Below are 15,409 nucleotides of genomic sequence, written 5' to 3' on the forward strand. Positions count from 1 at the left end.
CAAAATGTATTAGTTACACAAAAAATATGGAAAATTATACTCCCTCCATTCCACAATGTAATACATATAGATTTTCTAAAAAAAATAAACATTGTAAAGTTTGACCAAAACTATTGATAAAAATATCAACAACAATATACTTCTAAATAAATATAACATGAAAATATGTATATTAATCTATGTAATGATATTGATTCCATATCTTATATGTTGATATGTTTCGCTACACATTTGTTTAAAGTTCATGAAGTTAGAATTTCCAAAATATCTATAGCCACTACATTGTGAAACAGAGGGGGTATAATAAAAAAATCAATGCAAAAAGGAAACAACCCGGAGTATTTGGAAATAATAATCTGGGCAGTAGAATAGACTCGCAAATAAGTTATGATCATCATAGAGATATACCATATTTAGTTATTGCTCATGAATGTTCCTTACACTTTTTGTGTCATTTCCACATTCCAATCTTATTGTTTTTACATAACAATTTTTTCCTTTTTTCAAAGGTATGCATTTTAATTGAAAATAATTTTTATTTCTTGAATTATTTCATTTTCTATTGATTGGGCTTCCACCTGTTGTCAGTGCCACATCATTTGTCAAGTTGCTTTCACTCACATGAAAGACCAAATCTGTTCGATTTTAAAAATAATGATAATCATTTTAGAGTTTTGGAATAAAGGAAATTTTCTTTTATGTTGAGAAAAGCATCCACTATGATATAAAATATTCCCTAATTACTAATTTTGACAAAAAGATGTGAATCCAAACAGGCTGGCCTGCTTGGTCACACAAATTCTACCAAAGTAGTTTTAAGAATAGTTCTACTAAAAGCCATATACCTAGCTCTAACTCGTGATTTCAATCTCTGGATTTAGAAATAATCCTGGCACACCGAAATTTTAGAAATATCAGGTGAATTTTTTTAGTGAAACACATGCCTCCCCTCCAATTTCTATTAATAGAAACATCTGGTTTTGTTACAATTTTGTTTGATTTGATTTTCCAATTGACCAAAACGAAAGAACATCTTCAACTCTAATGAAATCTAAGAAGTTTTTCTAAAAAAATAAATGAAATAAGACTGAATCAGGTTTCTATTTCTCCATTTGGAAGTTGTGTTTCCAGCAAAGGTCTCATTTTTGAAACGGAGGGAGCATATGACTTCTTGCCTTAAAAAGGTATAATCATCCATTGACACGGGTGATATCACACTGCCCCCAAGCCACCATTCATCCATCTATTTCATAAAACCGTTAGCATTAGTTGAGTGGTATCACCCCATTAGGACTCCAAATATTACAGTCGGCTGCAAGTATGAGCAAGCATACAACACACTCCTAGCAGTGCAGGGACGCAATTGATGCTCAGCAGGAGCAATAACTATATGAAAGTTGTGCATGTATGCAGACATATTTATCCGCACTGGAAACGCGGGAGTTCAACGGCAGCCTAGCTTGTCCTTCTTCTTGTTTTTGGTTGTGAATCCTTCCTCTTGTTCTTGTCTCCGTTCCTTTTCTTCTTCTTTTTCTACATCATTGATTTCCATTTTAATTCATAGGACATTATTTGTATGCTAAAGTTTTAGATATAAGCAATGGCGGTCACGAAGAGGAGTTTTTGTTTGTACATTTCTCAAGTGGGATTATAATTTCGTGGGGGATTTAAATTTACAAGGGTAATTAGATACAATGCCCTCCTCCTTCTTCACCTTCTTCTATCAATTTCTAGAAGGGTGTTGTGCTACATCCAGACCAGCTGCATGGTTTGGGTAAACTCTCAGGGGCACCCAGGGACATGCACACACATGCATGCAACCTTCAGATTGCTTTAAGATTCAAGAACATGTTTGGTTTAAAGCATTTGCTTACTTTATGCTGGGGTCCATCCATGCATGCTTTTGGTGGCTTTTGCCAGAGCTGCAATCGCCACTCACCCCACCGCCCATTCTTTTTCCATTTCATATTTTAATTTCAATCTACTATATCTTCCAAACTAAAAGTTTAAATTAATTTCGTTTGCATATTTGTGTTCATCGCGATGAGCATTTTCAAACAAGAACAATATTGAATACATTTAAAAAAATCAAGTTTCAAATTTTGAAACTTGATAGTCGTAACATTTAGTTTTACCATGTTTCATATTTTAGGTCTTTAGGGTTTATGGTTTAGGGGTTACGGTTTAATTTTAAGATTTTGAAACTTGCTAAATTTATTTACCATCGTTCCTATCAAGTTTTTGTAGTTGAAACCTGCCGGATTTGCCTCGTGATCTGCAAAGTCGTTTGATTCCACACGTTAGGAGTCCAAGTTTTAAGTTTCTGTTTCTGAAACTTGCGATTCAATCATTCGCTCATACAAAGTTTCCATGGCTAAGACTTAACATTGTTCTACAAACTCCTCAAAACATATTTAAAATGGATCTTATAAAGACCTCGTCACAAGAAACACGAATATGCAAATAAAAACATAAATTGGACTTTCGGTTCAAAAGATATAACAGATTCAAATTTGAAAGTTAAAGAAAAAAACATGGAATGTGGAATGGGTGAAGCTACCAAAAGCTACACGCATGGACTCCATCCAAAGTAATTAAGGGGTAAAGCCATGCAAAGACCAAACCAATTTCGAAATTGTGAAGCAATCCAATGGCCAAAAATTGTCTTCCGCATGGTTTTGCATGCATGCAACCTTGTCATATACTCCTACATACAATATGCAGAGCTTTTTTTTTTTTGAACTCATACAATATGCAGAGCTAGGAGAAGGCTAACGCCCAACACCCCTCTCTTTACGTACCTGATCCATAGCAGGTGCTTATCATAATCCCACGCACTTGCCCACGAGAGCCCCCCACCGCACGATTTCCATCCACCGGTCAATAATAGTGGGGCACCGTACCCCGCGGGCGCCAGATCCTGACTCTTAAAAAGAACTCATGGGCTGGAACATTTTACCCGAAAAAGAAATATGTTGTTGCAAAGTAGTGACTGGAATTCTGGAAACTTCCATGAAACTCCGCTGCAGATAAGATCCATGGTCCTCTAATCCCGTTCGATATTGAACACGTCCTGATATGATGTCTCAACGTTCGGGTTGTTGGCATCTCGTATTCTCATCTTCGGAAGGCTGTTTTCACGTCGCGTTGTGACGGTAACGCAAGGCATGCGTCCCCACATGCATGACGGACACGTCTAGTCTAGTTAAGTAGATTAACTAGGTCGTCGACTAATCAAATGCAAATGCAAAGTCGTTCTCGGTCGCTCGCTTCGCATGCAGAGGTGCATGCGTGAGGCTTTCTGTCTACGTGTACGTAATTAACCGATCGACGACCTAGCTAGCTAGCTAGGATTTTGTTGCGTTTCCGTGCCTGAATTGACTCATCATTTTGAAATTCACGCGTACCAGACGGACACACAGACATGGAGTACTTGTGTAGGTTGCAAAAAAAAAACGTATTATATTACGGACCGAGGGAATAATGTATATTATTACTTACGTACTTAGGTTTTTCTACTAACTATGGTACTAACTCACTAACTCTAGCTGAATGCACTGGAGTACAATTCGAACCATGTGACATTAGCTCCTTTTATTTGAGGGGTTGCAGTTCAGGTTCCTATACACCGGGAATTAAATTCCTGTAGGTAGCAGCCGTTCAGCAGTCAAATTAACGCATGGGCTGAGAGGCCGACCGTGTCAAAGTCTCACAACTCGCCAATATGTGCTCGTAATTACCAAAGTTAGATTATTTGACCATACTAACAAAAGCAGTTCCATGATTTCTAGTCTCACCAACCCTTTCCCCCGCTCTTTCCAAGTTCCAACGGCCCTGCATGCTGCCTATAAATAGTTGCCGCCACTGTCCGAACAAATCGTACAGCACAAAAACCGCAAGCAACGCACGCAACAAGGACTCGTTCGACATCGAAGCTCGAGCTAACCTTGGCAACGTGCTACAATCTCTCTCTTTCTCTCTCTCTCGGTGATCAAACGTGATCAACGTCGACCGAGCAACTACACCCAGCTGCAAGGTGCAAGCCAGCTAGCTAGCTCGACAGTTAGCAATGGAGGTTACGGTGTTGGGCTCCAAGCTCGTCAAGCCCGCCTACAATGCCGGCGCGGCGCCGGCACCTTCCACCGAGTACATCCCTCTGTCCATCTTCGACAAGGTGACGTTCAACATGCAGATGGCCATCATCTACGCCTTCGCCGCGCCCGCGCCCTCCACGGCCGCCATCGAGAACGGCCTCGCCACGGTCCTTGCCCAGTACCGCGCCTTCGCCGGCCAGCTCGGCGAGGCGCCCGACGGCACGCCGTCCTTCATCCTCAACGACCGTGGCGCGCGCCTGGTTGAGGCGACCGTGGACGCCGACCTCATCGACATGGCGCCAGCGAAACCCACGCCGGAGCTGCTCAAGCTGCATCCTGACCTGGAGGCGGAGCACGAGGAGGTTGTGCTGCTGCAGCTCACGCGGTTCCGGTGCGGCTCCCTCGCCGTGGGGTTCACGTCCAACCACGTCGTCGCCGACGGCCACGCCACCAGCAACTTCCTCATCGCCTGGGGGCGCGCCACGAGAGGCCTCCCCATCGGCCTCCCTCCCGTGCACCACCACAAGGACCTCTTCAAGCCACGGTCGTCGCCTCGCGTGGAGCACGACCACCGCAACAGGGAGTACTACCTGCCGTCGCCCACCGACGTCGTCGGTCACCACGGCGATGCCGCCGACAACATCGTCATCCATAAGGCGCACTTCTCCAAGGACTTCATCGCCGGTCTCCGAGCCAAGGCGTCAGAAGGGCGCGGCCGGCCGTTCAGCCGGTTTGAGACCATCCTCGCCCACCTCTGGCGCACCATGACACGCGCGCGCGACCTGAGCCCCGAGGAGACCACCAAGATCCGGCTGTCCGTGGACGGGCGACACCGGCTCGGCCAGCCGGCGGAGTACTTCGGCAACATGGTGCTTTGGGCGTTCCCGCGCTCCACGGTGGGTGACCTCCTCAACCGGCCGCTGAAGCACGCGGCTCAGGTGATCCATGACGAGGTGGCGAAGGTGGACGGCGCATACTTCCAGTCGTTCGTAGACTTCGCAAGCTCCGGCGCCGCCGAGAAGGAGGGGCTGGCTCGGAGCGCCGTGTGCAAGGACGCGCAGTGCCCGGACGTGGAGGTGGATAGCTGGCTGACGTTCCCGTTCTACGAGCTGGACTTCGGCACGGGGAGCCCGAGCTACTTCATGCCGGCCTACTTCCCCACGGAGGGAATGCTTTTCCTCGTGCCGTCAAACTTCGGCGACGGCAGCGTCGATGCCTTCGTACCCCTATTCCAAGAGAACCTCCAGGCGTTCAAAGAATGCTGCTATTCCATGGAGTAGGTGGCCTAACTGTTTATTTGCCGAAGAGACAGTGAGGCATACATTAGTTCATTCATTGAGAGGGTGGCAGGAAAAAATAATGTCTTTTCTTTTTTCTCTTTGAGAATTGAATAGTGCTACTGTGTGTACACAGATGTTATCTTGTACAAGTACGTAACACGAGTTTTATAATTTTTTTTCACTAGCAAAAGGGTCCGTGCCTTGTAATATAAGAAAATAAAAATAATCTGCAATAGCTATGACCACGTTTTGCTGCATCACCGAGATATACTATCATTCTTTTTCTTATTGATTGAGACATTCATTTTTTTTTAAAAAATAACTACATACATTTCACAAAGAAGAAAGAAGAAAAAGAAGAAGAAGTAGAAGAAGAAGAAGATAATTGTATATACCTTGGCCAGAGTCGGTTACAAACATAGCCTGGACGTATCATCATCGAGAAACCGCGAGAGCCTACAGGTGTCCCAACAAAAATGCAAAAATACCCCCAAAGAAAAAGAAGATACAATCTGGTTCCAAAGGGCTTAACGCAAACCAAGCTAATACCACTTGCTAACCATCACCGCGGTTGAGACTAACAACAACCAAAATGTTGAAAGCCACCAAATCTTGAACCGAGAGCACACCATCGTCCGAATCAGTTTTCTGAGTCGAATATGAAGCCCGTCGCAAATGAATAGGTGTTCTGGCATGTTGACAGGGGATCAACACCGTGCATCTCCTTGGCTCCAGCTCCAACACCCCTCGGTCTGATGAAATCGAAGAAAAATCACCATATCTGCGGCCACAAGCCACCAACCAAATACTGGGCCACCAAATCTCCCACCGGCCGTCGCGGCCTCATAAGAGATACATGTAATGTATTTACGGACAATGTGCATGTCCGAAGTGTTACACTTCAAACATAAAAGCATGGAACGGCTTCTCCATGCATTGGATTTGTGTTGGTGTTAGACATAGACTAACAAAAGAAAAGGTGACATATTCATTCCCACCATAAATAGTTGACTAATTTAAATATCTAAATGACCTTTTGAGTTAATTAACCACATGTAAAGAGGCAATACCTTCATTAGTTACAGTATATATTATTGAGTGCCTAAAATCTTGAGGATCGTTCATTTATGCATAGAAACTAAGAAAATAGTTGAATAAGAAATTGATGTTTAATTCGTATAAGTTACCAAATGCCCATTCGTGATTACAAAATTTCATCTGGCCTTGTTTTCACATCAAGCCCTATAAAGCTTAAATATTACCAAATGTTCAGAAATTCTAAAAAGTTCATGTTTTCAATTTTTTTTAGAAATTTCAAGTTTTGTTCAAAATTTCAAAAATATTCTTGTTTATAAAAGTGTTTGGAATTTTCAATAAAATTCTTTTTTTAATAAGAATTTAAAAAAAACATTCTTTTAAAAAATTCACAAAATCAATTTTTTCGAGAGTGTAAAAAAAGATATGGATGTTTCAAAAATTGTTTACAATTTCAAAGAATGTATCCTCTTTCAAATTGTGTACACAAATTCAAAAAATGTCCTCATTTACAAAAAAAACTTCAGGAAATAATAATATGTTCCTCTTTTTCAAAAATTGTTCACAAATACAAGAAAAAATTCCCTCTTTTAAATTATTCACAAATCGAAGCATTTTTCGCATTTTTGAAAAAAAAATAATGTGTGTAAAAAATGATAACTAACGGAATTATTCTGAATTTCAAGACATGTTTAAAAAAAGAAATAATATTCTGATATACCCCGACAGTTATTTCTTGAAAATTTGCGCGGCTATATAGTCAGAAAGACTCACAAGCTCTACTATTTAACTATATGCCTCCATGAGAAATTTGTCTCTAGTTCTATTCCTTTGTAGCTCACAAATATTATAGGATTTTTTTTCACGGCCGTGCATGGCTGCTACTCCATGTGCTAGCCCAGGAGGGGCAATTCTGAAATGTATTTTGCCAGCCGTTATTATCTGGGCCGGCCCAGGTGAACAATATCGTGAAATTGTGAACAAGTTTTCAAAATCATGAACATTTTTTTAACTCGTGAACGTATTTGAAATCGTGATAATTTTTCAATTTCGTAAACAATTTTAAAACAATTCAAACATTTTCTAAAATCATGAACATTTACTGAATTCATGAACAATTTATACGATTTGTAAACACTTTTATAACAATGTCACAAAAATAGCATATTTATTAAATGAAAAAAAATTAGAATAGATGAACATTTTTTTGGAAGTTTCTGGAACAAAATTTTAAATTCTCAAACATTTTTTTATTTAATACAAATTTTTTGAAATGCATGACCATTTATTGAATCAACAGTCTTGTTATGAATTAATAAATTATTTTGTCATTCCCAAACAGTTTCTGAATTTTTAGCATATTTTCCAATTCATGAACATCTTTTGAATTTCATGAACGTTTTGTTCACTTTCATTAGCATATTTTAATTCACAAACTTTTACAAAATCATAAACATTTTTTATTTCCTGAATATATGCTTTTAAAATTGTGAATATTTTTTGAATGTGTGAAAAATAAGAAACTGCAAAAAAAAAATCCACAAAATTTTTATGATTTATAGAATACTTTATTTGAAAATTCTAGTTATTAGATTTTTTGAACTTTTTTTGGTCACAAATTATTTGAAGTAGAAAAAAGAAAAACGAAAAAGAAAAAATAAAAGTAAAAAACAAAATTAAAAATCCAGGCCACCCGGACATGGGCCGGCCCAAACGGGAGCACAGTATAGGAGGTCCCTAGTGTGGGCCCGCCCATGCTGGGGATTCTCCTGTGTGATATTTTTGTCACTTGTAAATGGCATTGGTGGGTAATATTTTACAATTTTGGAGGCAATTTCCGTGACGTATAGGGAGAAGCACTAATCACTTTATTAGTAGATATAGATTATACACCGATATACTTTATCCTAGCTACTGTGTTTATCAGACCTGAGCATTAAACTATAAAACCGCCGAGTTAATTGCGCAATATTCTAAAACCATTTAAAATAATTGGCTTTTAAAAATGGAATTGTATTATGTGCCTTACAGAAGTATTGATCATGGCTTATTTCAGCCTATTACTTTGTAGGAATCTCTCCGCACGAAAGCTGTTTCACATTCTGGAGTACATCCGAATATGAAATCACCCATCAATCCTGAACTCGGTTATTTTGTCAAACAATGGAAAAATCGTGAACATATGGTATTACGGATTGTGAACATGCAATTAATTGGCCACTGAAGGCAAATTTTAACATGGTTGCTCTTACCTCCTCTTTGAAAATGTGAGATAATAATATATAATAGATTGAGTCGTTGGTTTTATTAAGTAGTGACTCTAAAAAACGAAAATGATTCAGTTCGGGCTTTGCCCCCCGCCTGACCTTTAAAAAAGAATTGCCTTGGACTCACCTTGGACTCCCGGTGCCCCCATCGGTACTGCTAATCTCTCAGTGCTTCCTCGAGCCTCCACAACAACACCTGGTCTTTGGTGGCGCTCTCTGTTGTACGGAAGATTTGAGACTCGAGAAATTCCACGGCAATCCTTCACAAGAATCAGACCTCAACTTTAAATATTTCTCAGACTTTACGCTTAACCACATAGTTTCAAGGAACCACGGCAAGAGGTAACCACCATGTCAATGTAGCAACGCCTTTCCCGGAAGTGCTATTCTGAGCTCGCGCACAGGTGCGCTCGGTATCCTTCCTCCACGTCATTCTCGTGATCTGTAATTCCACGTGTATAGGCACAGGTATTATTCTTGTATATGCGTGTATGAACAGTCGCACGGGCCCATGTCTGGCATAACGGGCTTGGTACGCCGTTTATCACCTGGGCTCCGGCTCAGACGTGGGCGCAACGTGGTGGGCCGTTACGATGCGGATTCTGAGCCCATGCCGACCGTTGTCTCATTTATTCTTCCGCACCACCGCACCCGCAGACCAATCTTCCTCCCCACGATTCGTTCCTCCACTTTTCTTCTCGCTGAATATTTTCTTTGCCGAAACTGCATGCAGATTCTGCATTAGATCCAATTTTGTAATGCCTGACACTGAGAAAGATAGCAGGGTAGGAGCCATGGCAAGAACTCCCCTGTAGCGTTCAGACCCCTCTTCAGAAGAATGGTGGAATGGCTCAACTGGTGCAGGCATACGCAGAGGAGTAGCTACCCCGCTGCTTATGTATTTTTCCTGCCCTTTTTTCCCGCTCTTGCATTTTGACCTTCGAATGGGATCGGCATAGCACAGGGCGCGGAGCCTCGCAGTCGCATGCACTTGTCAACAAGGCACATTGCTACCTGTCCACTGTTTAATTTGCATGTCCCATCTCATTAGGCAAACATAGCCAACCTCTATTTTTAAAGTTCGGTGAACAAGAATCATGTTTGTTGCAAAGGTAAGCGCAGTCGTCAGACTATATGAGCCAGGTTAGCAAACCAATGCACAGGCATGTTCAATCTGTCAACAAATAAGGATGAACTACCATATACCATATATTAGTACCTGGTGATCATACTGCCGAAACATTCAGAATGCATGACCATAATACCAAACATTTCACAAAACAATACACCAGCAGCACGCATACTATCTTCAAAATCAGTTCGTAAATTCAGAATGTGCTTCCACGACCCTGCAAATTTCAGACTTGTCAGCACCACTGTTCGAAAATTTCAGAAAGCACGACCATATAGCCAACAAATTCAAATAAAATAACACAGCATCGTGTGACAGAGTTTCGTGTTTATTGTAAAACAAGCCATCAAGGCATTGTTATGACTAACAGCAGACCAGCACACTCAGCAACCATTTGGGAGTGCTACAAAGGGAGTAACCACCGGATACATTTTGTTCTACAGAATTACACTCTTCACGAAAACAACACATAGAAAAACTTGAAGCGACTGATCAGATGGCGCTCATCCGACGGCGGCTTTAGTCTTACTGTTGTATGACTTTGTAAGGTCTTGTGAGAATAATTAATAAAGTGGCCGTATGCATCATCCAGATGCAGAGGCCGGGGGTCATCCTCCTTTTCTAAAAAAAAGATGGCGCTCATCCATAGATCACCTACTCTTTTGTAGTTGTTTCGCCTGTGACCTTCAACGCCACAATTTTTGCACCTTGCCGGTTTGCGAACAGGCTTCAGGATATCGCCAGGTCTGGGCAGGTTGTCCTCTTATGCCCCTGCTGACGACATATCGTGTAGAACCTCGTCCATTTGCTTAGACCCTCGTATGGCGCCTTCTCCTGGGCAGTTGTTGGGCGACCCATCTCTTTTCGCTTCTTTGGAGCCAACAATCCAGCCAGCATGTTCCCACTTGTTCACTGAAGTAGCTTCAGCATTCAAAGCTCCGATAGATGCACCTCCACTTCCATCAAGAATTGTCGCCTGCACTGGTGCCTGATTAACGGCATCTCCATTTTAAGCTATCCTCCTAGCCCATCCTTCACCTCTGCAAAGTGTTGCATATCTATATCAAGCAACTCTTACTGAGAGACATGAATTTCTCACAGGCCTCAACACTTGTGTCACCCATCCGCGCCAGCTCCATGGCATGCATGTACATGTTGAAATGCCTGAAGCTGAATGGGTTGTTGTGGGCATTATCTCTCAGATATTAAGTAAGGTGAGGCGGTAGTATGTCGCGTGCATCTCTGGTCCACCGCTTGACGATGTGTTTCTGTGGTATCTCTATTATATGAATGAAATCCAGCACCTGCACATTTTAACTTTCTCCGTTAGTTCACCATAGGCTGTGCACAAATGTGTCCAACCGCAAAGTGACCATACCTTAAAACATAGCTGCATAGCAGACCCATGTGTGCAAATGGCTCACACTCACATTCAAGTTCATCACCCCCTTCCAGTACATTTACCTCGTACGACACTCTGCAACACTTTTCTCTCCTTGCAGCCTCCATGTGAATCGCACGATAAAGTTTCCCCTTCTCAAGCTCTTCAACTTGGTATGCCCCACACTCATAGAGTATATGCCCAAACTGCTCGAACATAGCTCATGTGTATATCTTACCAGGATGACGATCGATAGCTAAGTTTGCATTGTAGAGGCCTACTCTGAAACACAGATAAATCAAATTAGTTACTGGGCTAGCAGTTCATATATACTGTCAATCATCAAATAAATCTTACTATTTGTGTCTGTTTCTCCTCGTAGTTCTCCTCTGCTTCCCTGTCAAACTGAAGTCTCATGTACTTCTTGATAAACATATTCACTGGACAACCCGGTGGAACATTATTCTTCAGCATGTTGTTTGTACGTTCACTGCGCTGTGTGCTGGTCATCTTTGCACAGAAAACACCTTTGAAATATGGCTTCTCCCACTTGTGCCGTATTTCATACAGCTGCGTCATGTATGAGTGAGTCTTTAGATTGTATTTCTCCACCAAAATCTTCCAAGCTTCCTCGAATTTATCGATTGTAAGCATGTGATTCACTACCTTGTGGAACTCTGCCCTGAACTCACTCTTCTTGGTGTACAATGAATTGAGTGATTCTTTTGCCTTTTTTTAGCACGTGCCACTTGAACCATCGATGCACCAGTCTGAGGCATTACATTTTTTATGGCAAACTCCATTGCGCAGCATTGATCTGCACAACAAGTTAAATCATATTACAATCCATGTTTCAAAAACATCAATCCTGAAATGGATGAACCACACATTTTTTGTATTATAAAGGTTCAAACATGTCAGAATTGTTTTGGGCGCACTCACTCCCATCATCCTAACGAACTCCGTGAAAACCTACTCAAATGTTCTCTCTTATTCATCACGAACCAAAACCCCAGCTAGGATGATACTCTGAAAATGATTGTTCACACTGACGAATAGACCAAATGGCATGTTGTACATGTTTGTTCTGTAAGTCGTATCGAAAGTAACGATGTCTCCAAAGAATGTGTACTGCAACCTGCTGCTCACATTCGCCCACATCAAATTTGTTATCGGACCATCGTTGTCTGCTTGCACACGATAAGTGAAGTGGCGATCTCTTGAACTGAGTTCTGCGAAAACCTCCATAGTTTCCTCACATCATCTTCAGCCCGCACCCTGGTGATTTTGCCACACAAATTTTTCAGAGCTCTTTTTGTAAAGGGGGGCTTCTCCATTGAGCCCCAAAAAAACTTCCAATAATGCTGTGTACTTTTGCTAGGTTCACATTGTTCTGGCGCAACTGCTCAACCAGATCTCTGCTGTAGACATCAATGTGCTTGTGCAAATGCCAGTGTATTGTCTGCCCATATGTTGGACACAACGAGTGGTTGTGCTGCTCACGATGCTCAGCTATGTACCAACCATTGGCCTTTGAACGGAGCAATCTTATCAGTGTAAGGCATTCGCATCGGCACGATCAAGTGTCCTCCACCCCGGGTTTTCCCTGCAAAACCATTTCCAAGAAAATACCATGGGTCATGTTTGATGAACTGCAAGAGCAATCAGATTAATACAATTTTACGCAACTATGGTTATGGTGGAATACCGCACAAACACAAACTTCCATGCATTTTGTCCTCTCCACATTCAGTCTGCTCTTCCCGTGCCTTATCCCGAACGCCTTCTCCCAGGAGTGGATATTGTGAAAGTCATAGGCCTCGCCGAGCGTATCAAAGCTTGTGCCAATTGCAGGCACGATCACAATCTCCCCTGGTTTCTCAGCGAATCCACGATTAGCCTTCCACAGGGCGCTGGGACGTCCAGGGTTAGGCGTCCTTCCTGGAGCAGCTGCTCCAATTCTCATCCTGTTTTTTAAATAAAAAAATCACTTTTCCCAACATGTGTTTATGCTAAATACATCTATATTCATCAATTGGTCTCCACACTTCTCAAATCATTTTCCATTTATGAGGGATGATCCTTTATGTTTGTGTCCAACTCAAAGTCCGATATTACAGTTTATCAACTCAGGTGCGCTATATGCTTGCTCATGTCAGGATCCAATATGCAGTGAACTAATCAATATTGCTCAGACTTCTTTTAATCATCAGGTGCATGCTAATCTATGTACCAATTTTAGGTTCCACGGAATTTGTTTGCACTACAAGAAGACATGAATGAAATCTGCTGCCTGGAAGACAGAATAATCATGTGAGCAAGTCAGTTTATGCAATTTTCGAGATCACCCGGCAAAACCAAATGCCATGATTTTCCTTGTTTAGTCGTCTATTCGGTGCTAGTATGTTCACTACTGGCTAGAGTGAAAGCAACGAGGTCCAAACAATATATTAAACTCTTAATATTGTTTCTATCCCAAAAATATGCACCTAAAATCTCTGTTTGCAAAAAATATTCAACAATTCTGCAGGTCAATTCATGCATTTTCTAACTACAACTTGATAGAACGAATAGTCCCCAAATCCAATCACCCTAATCCAAGAGATTACCTTCTAGTCCAGCCTGGAGTCTTTGGATGAATCGATTGGTCGGATGCATGTGGTTCAACATCCCTTTCGCCCGCAACTCCCCCCTCCGCTGCACAGATCTGGCCGTCCGTGCTACCCCCTGCCATGGGGGGCAGCTCATCCGCACCTATCGCCACCGCGGGGAAGCAGAGCGGCTCCATCGGAAACTCGTTGTCGCTCGCATCGGCCAAATCTAGGACCATCATACATATCCTTTTTTTTTCAAATCTGGCATGAAGGAATAGCAGGCAGTAAGGATGCGTGGGGGGAGGGGATTACCTCCTAATAGGCTGTACACGGAACTCCATTATTCCAACAAACCGCTGCTCTGCAATCTCCGCGCCCGCCCCGCCGCCAATATCCGCTGCTCAGAGAGCCATAACCGTCGATGGAGATCCAGCAAATCGTAGCCAGAGGTAGGAGACAGCCTGACACTTGTCCTCATCCGTCATTTACTCTTCGGCCTACCGCCGCCTACCGGAAACCTGAATTCCTGAGCCACGGATCAGGAGAAGATCACGGTCCCGAGCCACGGCTCGGGCATTCTCCCGTCACGGCGGCATCCACGCGCTCCGGAGCTGTCGTCGCCTGTCGACCGTATTTCCTTTTCACATGATTTAAAAATGGTCGACTGCCTGGCTCAGTAAAGTAACGCGTCCCATCCCGATGAAGTAACGAGCCGCCAGGATACCGTGCTCACGTGTGCTCGCGAGCAGAACAACCCCTTCCCGCCTTTCCCCATGACTTGCCGCTACCTGAATCTATTTATCTCTTATCATTTACATATTTTCCTACATCTACACTTCTTTTTATGTTTTTTGTAACATAATTGCTTAACCTCTACCTATAATATGTACATGGTTAATGTTAATTATTTGTTCAAGATTTAATATGAATAATTATGTAGTTGAGGTCGAAATTTGACATCATAGTTCATTGTAGACCTGTGACGGGATTTAAAAAACCGTGCTAATAAGAACCTAAAAGTACACTGTGAATATACCCACGTACCCCTTCGCCCTAGCCTCATGTGACCAAGGCGCTCGGGTTTCCTTGCCTCTTGCTGGCTCCGCTGCCAGTCCGCCTCGCCTCCTATGGTTCTTGGACCATGGAGGCATGATGGATCCCGACCCTTATAGGCGGGAGGGCTCAGTTTGTAGGTGTTTTTTAAGTTTTGTTAGGTTTGTGCCATGCTCAAGAAGACGGTGCGGTGGCGGCTTCCTGAATATAGAATAAGGCCCTCCCCATGTAGCCCTTGTCCCGGCGGAGCTTCTAGCATCGTCAGAGGGCATGTGGAGTTGTGTCTCCGGCGGATCTCGTGGGATCCGTTTGGCGTCTGTCTTCGGTGGATCCAGTCTTTGTTTGTCTACATACGTCTGATACGTCTCCAACATATCTATCATTTTTGATTGTTCCATGCTGTTATATTAACAATCTTGGATGTTTTATAATCATTGTATAGTCATTTTATATCATTTTTGATAATAACCTATTGACATAGTGTCAAGTTTCAGTTGCTAGTTTTTTTTGCATGTTTTTACATCACAGAAAATCAATACCAAACGAAGTCCAAATGCCACAAAACTTTACGGA

The 15,409-nt window shown here is 42.4% G+C and overlaps 2 protein-coding genes and 1 long non-coding RNA gene across 3 annotated transcripts; 1 reads left to right on the forward strand and 2 right to left on the reverse strand.

Annotated features, from left to right (window-relative positions):
* The first annotated feature begins 3,899 nt into the window (after positions 1–3,899).
* LOC119302718 (putrescine hydroxycinnamoyltransferase 3-like) lies at positions 3,900–5,502 on the forward strand. Its single transcript, XM_037579761.1, has one exon. The coding sequence runs from the start codon at positions 4,070–4,072 to the stop codon at positions 5,372–5,374; it is 1,305 nt and encodes a 434-aa protein (XP_037435658.1). The 5' UTR covers positions 3,900–4,069; the 3' UTR covers positions 5,375–5,502.
* Positions 5,503–10,164: 4,662 nt separating this feature from the next.
* Positions 10,165–11,773, reverse strand: LOC119297816. The gene is made up of 3 exons (XR_005145741.1): positions 11,547–11,773; positions 11,187–11,471; positions 10,165–11,112 (listed from the first exon to the last, which is right to left on the reverse strand). It is a non-coding gene; the product is annotated as an uncharacterized LOC119297816 (long non-coding RNA).
* Positions 11,774–11,813: 40 nt separating this feature from the next.
* LOC119297817 lies at positions 11,814–14,353 on the reverse strand. Its single transcript, XM_037575454.1, has 4 exons — positions 14,096–14,353; positions 13,799–14,009; positions 12,898–13,156; positions 11,814–12,795 (listed from the first exon to the last, which is right to left on the reverse strand). Exons 2-4 carry the CDS (start codon positions 13,975–13,977, stop codon positions 12,769–12,771), a joined length of 465 nt encoding a protein of 154 aa, XP_037431351.1. The 5' UTR covers positions 13,978–14,009; positions 14,096–14,353; the 3' UTR covers positions 11,814–12,768.
* Between the last annotated feature and the right edge of the window lie 1,056 nt (positions 14,354–15,409).

The sequence above is a fragment of the Triticum dicoccoides genome, chromosome 5A (assembly GCF_002162155.2).
Source record: "Triticum dicoccoides isolate Atlit2015 ecotype Zavitan chromosome 5A, WEW_v2.0, whole genome shotgun sequence".
Classification (NCBI taxonomy): domain Eukaryota; kingdom Viridiplantae; phylum Streptophyta; class Magnoliopsida; order Poales; family Poaceae; genus Triticum; species Triticum dicoccoides.

Excerpts from the sequence above, each read along its gene's own strand:
- LOC119302718 (XM_037579761.1), top strand. The coding sequence starts at position 4,070 with ATGGAGGTTACGGTGTTGGGCTCCAAGCTCGTCAAGCCCGCCTACAAT.
- LOC119297817 (XM_037575454.1), bottom strand. The coding sequence starts at position 13,977 with ATGGAGCCGCTCTGCTTCCCCGCGGTGGCGATAGGTGCGGATGAGCTG. Across the intron at positions 13,157-13,798 it reads ACTCCAGGCTGGACTAGAAG|GATGAGAATTGGAGCAGCTG; the intron begins GTAATCTCTTGG and ends TTTAAAAAACAG. Across the intron at positions 12,796-12,897 it reads TGGAAGTTTGTGTTTGTGCG|GGAAAACCCGGGGTGGAGGA; the intron begins GTATTCCACCAT and ends ATGGTTTTGCAG.